Source organism: Ailuropoda melanoleuca, chromosome 4, assembly GCF_002007445.2.
Source record: "Ailuropoda melanoleuca isolate Jingjing chromosome 4, ASM200744v2, whole genome shotgun sequence".
Classification (NCBI taxonomy): Eukaryota; Metazoa; Chordata; class Mammalia; order Carnivora; family Ursidae; genus Ailuropoda; species Ailuropoda melanoleuca.
In genome coordinates this window covers 72,162,855-72,176,423 of record NC_048221.1, presented here as the reverse complement: position 1 = coordinate 72,176,423, position 13,569 = coordinate 72,162,855, and the positions used below count along the sequence as shown (strand labels likewise).

The window sequence follows — 13,569 nt, the reverse complement described above, 5'->3', positions numbered from 1 at the left end:
TTTACCCCCATAGATGGATACAGGAGCCACGTCCAGGCAGGGACAAAGAAAAGCAGGGTCTTGCTTCTCAGAGAGGGAACAGAAGCATGCAAACTACAGAGCCTCTAAACGTCATCCAACCCGGCACACACTTTCTAGGAGTGTCGCTGCTCTGGAGGGACCTGTGGGCCCCCAGTCATGTAGTTCATACAATGCCTCTTACCTTGACATTGGTATCCCTGTTTTCCTATGACACCCCTGAAAAGAAGAATACAACCTTTTAATACATTTTAGTAGGTCAAAAACCACACAAAGCCACCCCATTCTGGCTACCAGCCATGATGCACCGAGTAGACTGGAATCCAGCTAGCAGTGGGATTTCACTCCCACTTGCAGAGTGCCTTAAAGTGACTTCTTCAGGGCACCTGGGTGGCTCAGTCGGTTAAGTGTCTGCCTTTGGCTCAGGTCGTGATCCTGCAGTCCTGGGATCAAGCCCCACATCAGGCTCCTTGCTCAGCCAAGAGTCTGCTTCTCCCTCTCCCTCCGCCCCACCCCCCGCTTGTGCACGTGCACACGCTTGCACTCTCTCTCTCTCTCTCAAGTAAATAAAAAAAATCTTTTAAAAAATGACTCCTTCAGAGGCATCAGAGGGTAGACCCAGTGCTCAGAATGGGTACAAGGCCTGGTCAGTGTCAGGGTTTGGTTTCCTAGACAAACAGCTATTCCACTGGGGCCATTAGAGTTCTGGAAAGCCACAGAGACTCTGCTCGCTCAAGGCAGGTCTTGATTAGTCAAACGTGCCCTTCCTTGTGGGTAATCATGCAGGAGGGCTATAGCTTACAGGCACATTCTGCAGGCATTCCAAAAGCAGTCAAGGGTTCTAGGTCAGTGTGTGGCCAGGACTAGGGGTTCAATGTACTGTTTGGTTAAGGCCAATGTTAGAGGTTCCTTCCATGACAGGTGTAAGCTCCCCCAGGGCAGGATTCGGGTCAGCATGGACACAGAACAATCCAACCAACCTGGCCTGGGCCCTGTCCTTAGCATCACCACTAAATGGCCAGGGGGCAATCTGTAATTTCCAGCCCAGCAGGAGCAGCCAGACGTCACTCAGGGACTGCGCCTCAGGAAGCCTAGAACCCAGTGATGTTTGCCATGGGCTGAGAGGAGACCCGAATCCATAAATCTCAGCCTTCACAACCTACTCCCACCAAACACACAACTCATGACCGAAATACAGAAAATGGAGGGTAGAGCGTAGAAGCAGCCCCGGGGCTGAGATATGTCTGTGGTGGGAGTGGGGCATTATTTCTGCTTCAGTCAGGTTGAGGGTGCTCTGAGCTGCACTGCCTCAGATGGCCATGCCAACGTCACTGACTAGTTTTAGAGACTGCGAGGACAAGACAAGCCACTCCTGGACACCTTGGGAATTCAAACCCTAATTCAAATGTTCCGTGGCTTGGTTCATGCTGCACATTGGCCTCACTCATTCTCCCCCGCAGGATCCAAGTGTGTGGGCAAAGTCCAAGAGCTCAGAGAGGTTGCCAGAAAGGCTGGTGGGAGGTCAGGAAAAGCTTTCAGTTGGGCTCACCAGGGGTGGAACTGGGTCTCTGACACTTGCTAGCTGGAGGATGTCACACTAGTCTTTTCCTTTCTGAGTCTCAGGACCGTTGTTAGTGGAATGGCTTTAATAATACATAGCTTGTAGGACAGTGGAATGGTTTAATTAGATATTTTCAGTGCCTTAGGAAGAACCTGACATGTGGCAGGCCTTCATTAAAATTCCCCCTCCAATACCCAAGGCCAGTGCTCCTTTTCCTTCTCCACCTCCCAAAAAGGCCTACAACCTACCTGTCTTTGCCTATTAAAATCCTAGTCATCATGAAAGGAGAAATGGTGCCTCCTCCAGGAAGCCTTCCCTGAGCACTGCAGCCAATGCTGCTCTCTCATTCCTCTGAAATCTGGGCATCCTAGTAGCACCACTGTTATAACAGTTATTAAGAGTTGCTTTGAAATACAGGTATTGGCAACCAGCTTTATCATGGAAAAATTCAGATGTATACAAAAATAAAGAAATAAAAGTAAGGGAGCTATTACCCAGCTCTAACAATGATCAATACACAGCTGGTTGTAGTTCATCTCTACCCCTAGCCCTTCTACCCTCCTTCCAGATCATTTTTAAACAAATCCCAGACATCACAGTATTCCATTTCTGAATAATTAAGCTTGTGTCTCTAAAAGATAAGGATTCTTTTAAAAATACATCACAATATACCACTATTGGTTATAAAATCTTAACTCATTAAATATGATATATGATATGGTCCCAAGTATAAAGTCACCATTCTTTCCATTTATCCCCCCAGGCACTAAACACTCACTTAGCCTTCCAGAAAAGTCTTCTGCAATGAAATAAAGAAGAAATAAAGCACCTCAGAACTTTAAAAATAAAGTGTCTACTCTCCTACAGCCCCTCCCCCACTTCTCACCTCAGGGAAGGCCTAACTAGAGGTTCCCGGGAGAGAGGGCCTTACCAGATAAAATCTCTGCAGTGGGAGCAGTAGGTGGGCTGCCGAAGGTAGGTGGCCATGAACTTGTGGCCGTTGACCTGGTGGACCCTGCGCCTGACAGCCCCCTGTCGTTTCCTGGGCCGCATGCGCTCCCTGAACACGCGCTCTTCATTGTCTTTAGGGGCTGGGGAAGGACAAGAGCAGAAGAGAAAACACTGTGTGAGTTGGCACGCCTTGAAAGTGATCGCCTACCCCACTTGCAGTGCCCGGAGCGGGAGCGGCGTGGGGGCAGCAGCCACTGGCTGAGGGACTCCAGGGTCTGAGCCTCGCCGCTCAACCCCAGTGAGGGCGCACCATGCGAGGCAGGAAGGCCCAGACTGCGCTTCCATTTCCGGTACCAGCGGCACCCCCCCAAATTCATCCCGATCCCAGTCCTGCTCCAGGTGTGGCTGCCCCATTCCCCCCAGTACCGGCTGCACATTGCAAGGGTGTGGGATCAAAAGGCTCAAGGTCCACATTTTATTGCAGCTTCTCAGCAGTGTGGCCTTAGCCAGCCGGTGTGTCCTTGCCTGGAGCCCCTGAGGGCCTGGCCCTCTGGAAATGGGGTAACAGTGCTGACACCGCAGGGCACTGTGGAGTCTGTACCCAGCTGCCTGGCTCAGAGAAACCTGACTTTTCTTCCTTCCCCTCTTCCAGACTACGACAACCGGGAAGGTCAAAAGGAGAGGGAAACCTAACACTGAGTAAAGCCAGTTTTCTAGAAAACTCAAGACCCACCACCATAGACTTTAAGACCTGACTGAAGACAAAAGGACTGTCCTCACTTCTTCCTTCAGTTCACATCAGAGGTTGCCCCAAGCCTCCGAAAGTCCTGCAAGGGCGCTAATAAATGACAACGAAAATGACAATAACGACTGTTATGGTCTGAATGTTTGTGTCCCCCCCTCCCATTCACATGCTGATTTTCTACATGCCCACGTGACACAGTCACAAATGACAGTGGGGTTCCCAGGATAGGGTTAGTGCTTTTATGAAAAGAGCTCACTATCTTATGAGGGCACAGCAAGAAGGTGGGTGTCCACAAGGCAGGAAGGGGGTCCTCACCTAACCATGCCAGCACCTTGATCTCAGACTTTCAGCCTCCAGAGCTGTGAGAAGTCAGTCTCTGCTGTTGAAGCCACCCTGTCTGTGCTATGTTGTTACGGCAGCCCAAGTAGACTAATAGAGTGAGAACCATGCCTAACGCTTACTGCGGCAGGTGCTCACTGAATCCTTCCAACCGCCCTTCTTGAAGGGTACTCATCGTATCCCCACTTCACAGATGTGCAAACTGAGGAATAGAGAGTTTACATAACCTGTTTATGTTAACACAGCTACTAAGTGGTGGAGCCCAGATTCTAATCCAGAGAGCAGGGGAGAAGCCAATGTTAACGCTGTCCACACGCCACTCTGGGGGACCGCCCAATCTCCCGACAGCAAGGTCCCAAAGTGCTCATCTGAGGGGCTCTCCTAACACAAGAGTTGAGCTGCCTCTGGCTTCTCTGAGGGCAGCAGAGGCAGGCCTTGGCTCTCCTGCCTGGTTCCCAACACTAGTGCAGGTCCTGCAAGGTCACCCGCATGGCACAGCTTAAAATGCGCTGGGAAGGCTCTGTGCCCCCCAAAAATTCCCTACACCTGACATGCCACCATGACAGTGTCAGTCTTGGGGTGGGGAGGAACACTGTTCCTCCTGGACCTCTTTGGAAATAAGGCTCGCTGCACTGGAGGGCACCTGTGTGAGCCCAACAGCTGTAGAATCCGAGGGCAGTCTGTCAGTGCAGACAGGGTAGGGGTGGAAGGACACAGAACTGGAGGAGAAAGGCAAGAAGAGGGAGCACATGCCTAGTGGGGGCTTTTAGCGGGAAGCAGCCTCCAAGCAGACAGGCAGAGCTGCTGATCCCCCAGCACAGACCCTGATGACCCAGATGGGGGTCTGCCTGCCACCCCTCTGCTTCCCTGCCCCCAGCCTGCCTGGGTCAACTTTTGAATGGGTGCTTGTTATTTTAAAAAGTCTCTGACATGGAAAGAGATGGAATATGGAAATCCCACCTCCGAGCCTGCCACAACCTAGGGACCAAGGCCCAGCTGACCAAATTCTCATGGGGACATCCCAGCTCTGTTTTATTTTTATTTTTGTTAAAGATTTTTTTTTATTTATTTGACAGAGAGAGAGAGAGAGAGCCAGCGAGAGAGGGAACACAGGCAGGGGGAGTGGAGAGGAAGAAGCAGGCTCCCAGCAGAGCATGGAGCCCGATGTGGGGCTCGATCCCAGGACCCTGGGAACGCCCTGAGCCGAAGGCAGACGCTTAATGACTGAGCCACCCAGGTGCCCCCCAGCTGTTTTAATACAGAGATATGTACACACACACAGAAATCTGGCCATCATCACCCAACTGTGCAATGATAGGCGACTTTCATTTCTGCGGCTGACTTTTCACTACATCCAGAACATTCTACCATTTTTAGAAGCAGTAAAAAATATGGTAATTTAAAAAATAAATCTGTTCAGTAGCCTTCCTTGCTACAAACCTGATCTACAAAAACGCAGACCCCCAGTCCCAGGCCTGGGCAGCTGAGGCCAGAGGATGGGCACTCAACTAACTGCCTTTACTGGATTCACCACGGGTCACATTAAACAGTACCCCCTCCTGCATTTAAGGTGCAATTTGCTTTGCGAATACCTCAAATTTACTAGTCATTTGATCCTGGGAAGTTGTATTTTCAGTTAAACTGCTGAGGAGTCCAATCTAGTTTTCTCAAGTAAGCCCTGCTGGAATGGGGTTGCGGGGGGGGAGGGTTACAGGTGTCCCTGAGGGCCTCATTTCTCAATTTTTTACAGAATTGACCAGCAACCAGATCGAAGGTTTAAACTCCATTTACTTTAATATGTTAACACAGCAACCCATTAATTTAACTGACTTTTAAAGACCTTTCGGTCATGTGTACTCATACCCGGAGAGGAGAGAAGCTGCTTACCACTTGTGGCAAGGTTCTGGGGAGGGTTCCGGGAGCAGGTTAGACAGAGAGCCAAGAATAGCTCCCCTTAAGTGGGGTCTGATGGTCTGACCGAACTTCCCCAAAGGTTCTGTAATTCCTGTAAAGCCTCACCCCCTGCCCTGCAAAACCTGCACTTAACACCCCTTCATTGCCCCACCCTGCAGGAGCCCAGCTGCCTCCAGATGTTCTGCACCTGCTACTGTGAGCAAAAGAGACTCAGCATTCTCTCTCCCCACCCCATCCATTAGGGGCTTTAGAAAGACGACTCCATCTTCAGACTTGGCAAGCTGCCAGAGGACTGGGCTGGGCAAGGAAGGAATACTGATTCAGTTTGAGAACAAAAGCAGTAAGAAACATAACTGATTTGAGAAAAGGCTGGCCACCTTCTCAGAAGGCTTTTCTTAGAATCCAAGCAAAGAATGAATCCAGTCCTCAACGGCACGTAATTTCACAACACAAAGAAAACTATTCAACCATCCTGGTATTTTTTGTCTAAGAAACGGTCAAACCTGAGGTATTCAGAAGCTGAAAAATAACAGCTACAACTTCTGGGGCCCCGGCCTGCCACGTGCTGGGTACCATTCTAAGCACCTTCAATCCACGAAATACTATTCCGTACACACGAGGTCCCATTACATGTCCACAGGTGCTGTTATGTATCCACGAGGTGCTATTTCAAATTCATGAGGTTAATTATCACACGTACGGGAGACATGTGAGCCGCTTACGTACATCCTCTGGTACCACGGAGTCGTGTTATTCTCGACTTACACAGAAACCAAGCTTTCAAGAGATTAACTCATTTGTTGAAGGTCAAACAGCTAACAAACAGTAAATGTCATTCAGGAGCTCCCACCCTGGCCCATCCGGTCCCGTCTCCCAAGGATGGCGGAACAGCCTGGGTCCCCCCTGGACCCAACCGTATGGAAGTCACCTCCTGCTGCTGTCCGCCCACCTCTTCACACATCCACCTCTGCTCTCACCCAGAGACTTGGAAAAGGAAGCTAGAGGGGACTGATTTGTTCACGATACACCCACAGAATAGAAGTTGATGCTGTGGTTTAAAAAAAAAGCAGATATGCTAAGTCCACCAAGAAAGGATAAATAGGGAAACTAGGAAACACGTGTACAGTATGTATATACAATGAGAAAGAGAAAAGGATAAATACACTCAAACAACAGATGAGCGAAAATACACAATGAAAATTTCTGCAGGGTATAAACTAAACTGTCCATCTAAAAATGTTTACTCTGTAGATACTGGATGCCAGGCACCGTTCTGGGCAAAGACTCCAAACCACAAGGGATGGCCCATGGCCACTCTCTCAATTATTGTTCTCTGGTCCTTGATGGGACAGGCCTCCTCCAAAAAAGCAAATGCGACCACATTACTGTGGACAACAGTGGTTACGGCTGGGGGGGAGCTCCTGCAGAAGCTGGGTGAGAACCTCTGCCACTCCATCTCTGAGGAGCTAATTTTCCCTCTCGATCATTCTCTCGCTTGACTTTATGGACTTACTGGTGAAAAAAATGCAAGATAAATGGAAGGAAAAACAAAACCAACCCCCTGCCCCCGCAAAAACTAGGTACTGAAACTCAAAGGAGCGGTGCCTTTTATTTTGATTTGCCATGAGGAAAATAGGTCATAATATTTTCAAGTGGAATAAATGCTTCAGGACATGGGTTTTAAATATGAAGTAAATATTTACGTGATGCCAGAGAATGTGTTCTACATGCAGTCCTCCCACAATAAAGAAAACTTCTGTTCAAAACAGGAAAGAGGAAACAGCAATTAATGCCCCAGCAGAGATTACTCCGTGCTATCTGCATCTTCCCAGAGAGTCACTCAAGGAGAATAGGAGGGTCTGAGGGTGAAGGCCTGCAGTTGTCTGCATGTTTTATTCTGTGTGGAATCTAGTCAGAGGGGCATTTCAAGATTAGCATCTCAAATTTACTAGAAATGGTTTTCTTTCTCTTCTTCACTTTCGGAAGGAGCTGTTCCATCTTCATGGCAGAGCCAGTGCTCTGCTCGCTTATTAAAAATAAAACTTAAGTTACTTCATGCCTTGTAGGACGAAAACATGACAGAATCACACACGGTTAAGACAGGGAAAGCAGCAGTGTATAAAGTGAGGGGCAATATGGTGATGTTGGGAGAACATGGGGGAGGGGCAATATGGTGATGTTGGGAGAACATGGGGGGACGGTGGGAGGATGACCACTGAGGGAGGGGCCCAGGGAGAAAAGGGAGGGCAAACCCCCAAGTCCATGTTCTGGGGCAAAGCACACACGTGAACACAGAGAGCCACTGGACAACCGTGATTTCACTGAAGTAGGCAATGTGCTCGCCTCCTGCCCCCCCGTATTAATTAATTAATTAATTCATTCACTCACTCACTCCCTCTCTCCCTCCTCCATCCATTCAAAATTACGTATTGGAGTTACACCGGAACTTGACTGCATGCCTCTGGTACCCAGGAAAAGTCACTACTTGCCAGAAGGAAACCACAGACCAAAACCCTCCAGGCAGACCTGTTAAAAACTCTAAGAACATTCCTAGCCTGGGAAATCAGCCAAGTGGGTCACCAACCAAGGGTGGAGTGAGAATCCCCTCAGGGGCCAGTGACAGTCCTGTGATTCAGATCCCAGGAAACAGAGCTGTTGCTACATTCCTGGGCACCTGAGCCCTCACGGAGCTCATGTCCATGAGGTTGGGTGCTGTCCACTGGTAATGTTTCTAAGATCCTGTATGAAAAAAAGGCCTGTGGGAGAATAGTGGCAGAAGTCTCAACAGGGCTTCTGTCCATGCCCACGTGCTAGTTGGTTGTTGGTCGTCATGGGGGAGGACGGAGAAGAGTCAGTGCCAGCGAAGGCTGGCATTCCCTCCTTCGTATATATAACAAGCCTTCTTTTTTTTTTAAATTTTTTTAAAAGATTTTATTTATTTATTCGACAGAGATAGAGACAGCCAGTGAGAGAGGGAACACAAGCAGGGGGGAGTGGGAGAGGAAGAAGCAGGCTCATAGCGGAGGAGCCTGATGTGGGGCTCGATCCCAGAACGCCGGGATCACACCCTGAGCCAAAGGCAGACGCTTAACCGCTGTGCCACCCAGGCGCCCCTATAACAAGCCTTCTAATGCCACAGGGACCCCAGCCAAAAATGTTATGGGGTCAATTGTGGGAAAGCCAGCACCCATCCAGTGCTATCAATACGAGCCCTTCCACGTCACCCAGTCAGTAGCAGGCAGAGCTCAGGAAGGTTCAAGCACAGTGAGCTACAAGTCATAAGCTCTAGCTTCTCAAAGGTGCCTGCAGCGTTTCCAAAAATACCACAATGAACTAAGTCGGCTCTCCTCCAGCTGCTTCTGCAGCTTTCAGTGCTCACTAATAAAGTTCCAGTTCACAAGAGAAGCCACGTCCTATCCCAGAGCGATCTGGAGTCCCGGATAGGGTTCCCATGAAGCCGGCCAGGGGGTGATGTCTTATTACATTACCTGCGAGAGGACAGTTTCAGGAGCTACAAGATGAAAAGAAGACAAGAAAAGGCGGTAAAAAAACGATAAGACAAAGGAGCTGGAGCGAGATGATAAAAAGAAGCCAAGATGTCTGTGAAGTCACAAAGTCCAGGCTTATAATGGGCTAAATTAAGCTCAGGCCTTCCCAGGAAGTGGACGGATCTGTAGTTAGTAGCTTCTAGCCTCCCCGGTCCTTCGGATCATCCTGACCCAGAAGTGAGCTCACCTTCCTTCCACCGTCCTTCCTAGGAGCCCAGGCCGGGCCCTGTCCCCATGGCAGGGTGGTGCTGGGGGTATGGACCATCCTCAGGAAGCTTAACACAGGTGAATGAGCCCCAAGTCTTTCTACAGAAACAGCTGGAATGGCCTTAGCTCTTGCAGAACTTAGACGTTCCCACACCGCACCCCCCCCCCCCCCCCCCCCCCCCGCCTTCATAAAAACCCGCTTAAACTTGTTCTTACAAGTTTTATGTTACACTGACACTGTGACCAAACCTCTGCACATGGAGAGGGAGGGATGGACAGGTCAAAAGCAATAATGCTTTTTATTAACTGAAAATATCCCATAATCCAACCCATGTTCCTTCGAGGTGTGTGCTCGTACCTTCTCTCTCCCACACAAACACTCATACACACTCACACACATGCACACACAGTGTGCCCCAAGCCCACCTCCCAGTTCCTGGCACTCTCCCCAACCAGGGGACACCATAGTCCAGGAAAACTAATAAATTCCCAGTTCCTGCTTCTTAAGGGCCCTGGAAACTCCTGTCTCTACCCGAGCTGTCTCCCCTAGTGACAAGGGAATGCTGGGAAAACAACAGTCACTATTGTGAGGGGAAAAAATGGTTTTCTAATAACTCTGCAAAACAACAGAGACATTCACTGAGGTCTGGGCCTCCTATCTATAAACTCCCATACAGAGAAAACAAAAACTGCCAAGAGGAAAAGTGGGAGGGAGGGATCTTCTTTATTTCCAGTTTACTGAACATAAGAAAATATTTTGAGGCCACAGATGCTGACGGGAGGTCCAGTCAGCTTAGGACTTAGTGCCAATGAAGTACAAGCAAAGATCAGATTCTCCAAGTCAGTCAGTTACCTGTGTCCAGAGGCAAACATTATTGGCCACAGGCCCTGCCTCGAGTCTCAGCAACTTCTTGCAGGTGTGTAGTCCTGGTCACCAGAGCGCTGGGGAACAAGTGGTTACGGCTCAACGTTACCCAACCTCTCCTACAAACAGAGCTCCTGTCCTATCCCTCACCCAAGAGCTGCATCTTTACTTATGGAAGGTGGCACTTTCCTTATCTGGAAATCTGGGCCCTGCATACAGTGGGTCCGGGTTAGCAGGAGCTGAGACCTTGCAGCAAGGGTTAAGCTGAGGTTAAGGTCTATCGCAGTTTTAAGAGTCAAGAACCCCTGGTGATGGATTAGCACTGCCCCTGGCCAAAGCACATCTCTGACACATCTCTGTAAGCTCGTGAGCCTGGCTATCCCTTAGTAGGTCAAGAGATGCCTAACGGAAGAGAACTGAAATGCATCTAGAAGAAAGAGGTAAAAAGAGATTTCAGTTTCTGGCAGAAATAAGAAAGGGCTGAATAAGAGGTATTGTAGGCAATCTCCAAGATGGATCCCAGTGATCCCCGCTTCCTGATGTTCACACCGTTGTGTAGCCCCCTTCTACAACAAACGGAGACGACCTGCTGACTTGTGTAACCGAGAAGATCTTGCAGAGTGTGCCTTCTAAGGCTAGGTCATAAGAGACATTGCAGTTCCCACCTTGTTCTCTCTTGGATCACTCACTCTGGAGAAAGGCAGCTGCCATGTTAATGGGACATCCAAGAGATCCTATGGCCAGATCCATCTGGTGGGAAACTGGGGCCTCCTGCCCATAGGCAACACTGATTCGTGAGCCATGTGTGTCAGCCATGTTGGAAGCGGATCCTCCAAGCCTCCGTTGGGCCTTCAGCTGAACACAGCCCTGGCCAACATCCCATACAACCTCATGAGAGACCGTGGGCCAGAACCATCCAAGCTAGAGCTGCTCCTGAATTCCTGACCCCTATAAACTGTATGAGGTGACATTTGTCCATTATTGTCTTACGCTGCTAAATCTGTGCTAATTTGTTATACATCAGTAGATAATCAAGAGGTAAAGGATGAGCCACATAAGAGCGATGTAGGGTAAACATTAGAAGGAATGCTTTTTACCTATGAGAATTGTTCATTCACTCAGTATTTACCAATTGCCTCCGAGGTACTAGGTATTGTGTCTAAACTTTGTGTTACACACTCAGCCTGCTGGTGGAAGGAGAGAGAGAAGAAGAAATGATAACAGGACAGATTATATCAGATCACTATCACATGGATCCCAGGGTCTGTGTAAAAGTGAGTTTCTCGGACCTGGCTCCGGGAAGCCAGGAATGCAGAGATATTACTAGCTGTCCTAAAAACCAAAATGGTCCTTGTGGCGTTCAACTGTACTGTGTAAGCTTTATCCTTCAAACTTGAGGCTTTAAACCCAATTAAAACTTAGGTCCCTGGGAGGGCCTCACGAGTTTAGTATGTGAATCTCTAACCCTATTGGGAGATGTCAAGCAGGGAAGGTAGGAAATTGTGGGGCACGAACAGAGGTAGGACCTGCAAAGAGTGGCAGCAGGAGGTAAATTTTGGAAAGTTTACATCCAAGGCTGGTGGGTGCTTGGCATATCTAAAGCAAAATATGGAATCCATTTAAAAAAAAATTAAGCAGGGGCGCCTGGGTGGCACAGCGGTTAAGCGTCTGCCTTCGGCTCAGGGCGTGATCCCGGCGTTATGGGATCGAGCCCCACATCAGGCTCCTTCGCTATGAGCCTGCTTCTTCCTCTCCCACTCCCCCTGCTTGTGTTCCCTCTCTCGCTGGCTGTCTCTATCTCTGTCAAATAAATAAATAAAATCTTTAAAAAAAAAAAAATTAAGCATAGTGATGAGCACTGTGTAATGTATACAATTGTTGAATCATACTGCACACCTGAAACTAATTTAACACTGTATGATAATTATACTTGAATTAAAAAATAAATTAAAATAATAATAGGTACCATTTACCATACAATAACTTCTCAAAAGGATCCTACAGGATTGGTATTATTTTCTACACTCTACAAATGAGGGGCTAAGAAAACCTAAGTGACTCACCCAAGGGTATGTAGTTATTAAGCGGTAGAGCCTGGTTTTGCACCCAGGTCTCTCTGGCTCCAAAGTTCATGGTTTCCCCTCCATACCACGCATGTTAAAGAACATGAAATGGACATCTCCCACCACCACCCCTGCTTTTCATCTCATATGGAAACTAGGAGAAACACAAGAAAATTCAAGCATGCTGTTCATATTTCTCTAACAGGTGGTTCCTAGTTTTGTTTTTTGTTTTTTTAATGAACTCTCCTTCCCAAATGCTGTAAATGAAAAAACTGTGTGAAAAATTATTAGCAGACTGGAAAGGGAGAGGCCGATTTCTTTCAAGTGAATATGGAATTTGAAGAAAAGTTCTGAACATTGTTTTGGAAACCAGACTGCTTGCAAAGTAACAGAAAATGCAAACGCACAAAGGCAACTCACTTTCATACCACAGCACACATAGCAGGGAGCACAAAGGAGTGACAGAAAGACCAGAGCCCCACTTTCAGCCCATTTGTACTGAGTTCAGTTGTGTCATACAGAATTTTGAAAAGCAGGAGGTGATGTGAGGTCTGATGCAGGAACACACATAATCACCACATAGGCAACAGCCTTCTGGAACAAAAGGTTTATATTTGCTCAAACCAAGCAAGGAAGAAAGTGTCAGTTCAAAGTGTTCCCCAAACCTGACCCAAGCCATTTTGTGTCCAGCAGGAACACCTGGCCAAAGTCTATTCTCTTCCCCAGGGCGGTCCCCTCCTCAATCTTGAGGCTACAAACACGTAAATTTAATCCTGCTGGGGTTTTTTGGAGTTTTTTGTTTGTTTGTTTGTTTGTTTGGCTGGTTGTTTAAATAAAAATTATCCTTTCTCTCCAAACACAGCAGTTAATACAGGCGCAATTCAAATCTATTACTGAAAAATCATAAGTGAGAGGTTAAAACAGTGTGTGTGTTTAAGGTAGGGGAACTACAATGAAGATATGACATTATATCTTTTGCTCTTTTAAACCATTTTCCTAAGGGGGGGAGAGGAGGGAGCTTGCAGTGTTGAAGAAGGCACCCTTGCTTTATTCTGAGGCTGCCCTGGCCTCCCTGGCAAGCAGCCCGCTCCAAACCATCTGTTGAAAGGACAGCTCTTCCTGCATCTGCTGCTGGAACACGGGAAGAACAGGGCAACAGTCTTCCTCTTGCAGTCGGGAAGTCTGAGGCCTTTTAAAAGCTTGCACAATATTCTCCCCCCCCCCTTATTTGCAGTCAGGAAAACCCCAGTGGATTTAGAGATGGGGAAGACCTGAAACTTGACACTCACTGACCAGAACTTCCCCTTGATTGTCAACCTATTAACCTGAAATGTACACCCATTAGATCCCTGACCTGG

General features: G+C 48.2%; 1 protein-coding gene across 1 annotated transcript in view; it reads right to left on the bottom strand.

The window, feature by feature from the left end:
* The window catches only part of PRKCE (protein kinase C epsilon), a 480,453-nt gene that overhangs the window by 176,694 nt on the left and 290,190 nt on the right, over positions 1–13,569 (bottom strand). The window contains exons 3-4 of the mRNA XM_002912411.4: positions 2,511–2,670; positions 203–237 (exon numbers count right to left, since the gene is read on the bottom strand). Coding sequence (XP_002912457.1) covers positions 203–237; positions 2,511–2,670 — 195 coding nt within the window. The remainder of the gene's footprint in view (positions 1–202; positions 238–2,510; positions 2,671–13,569) is intronic.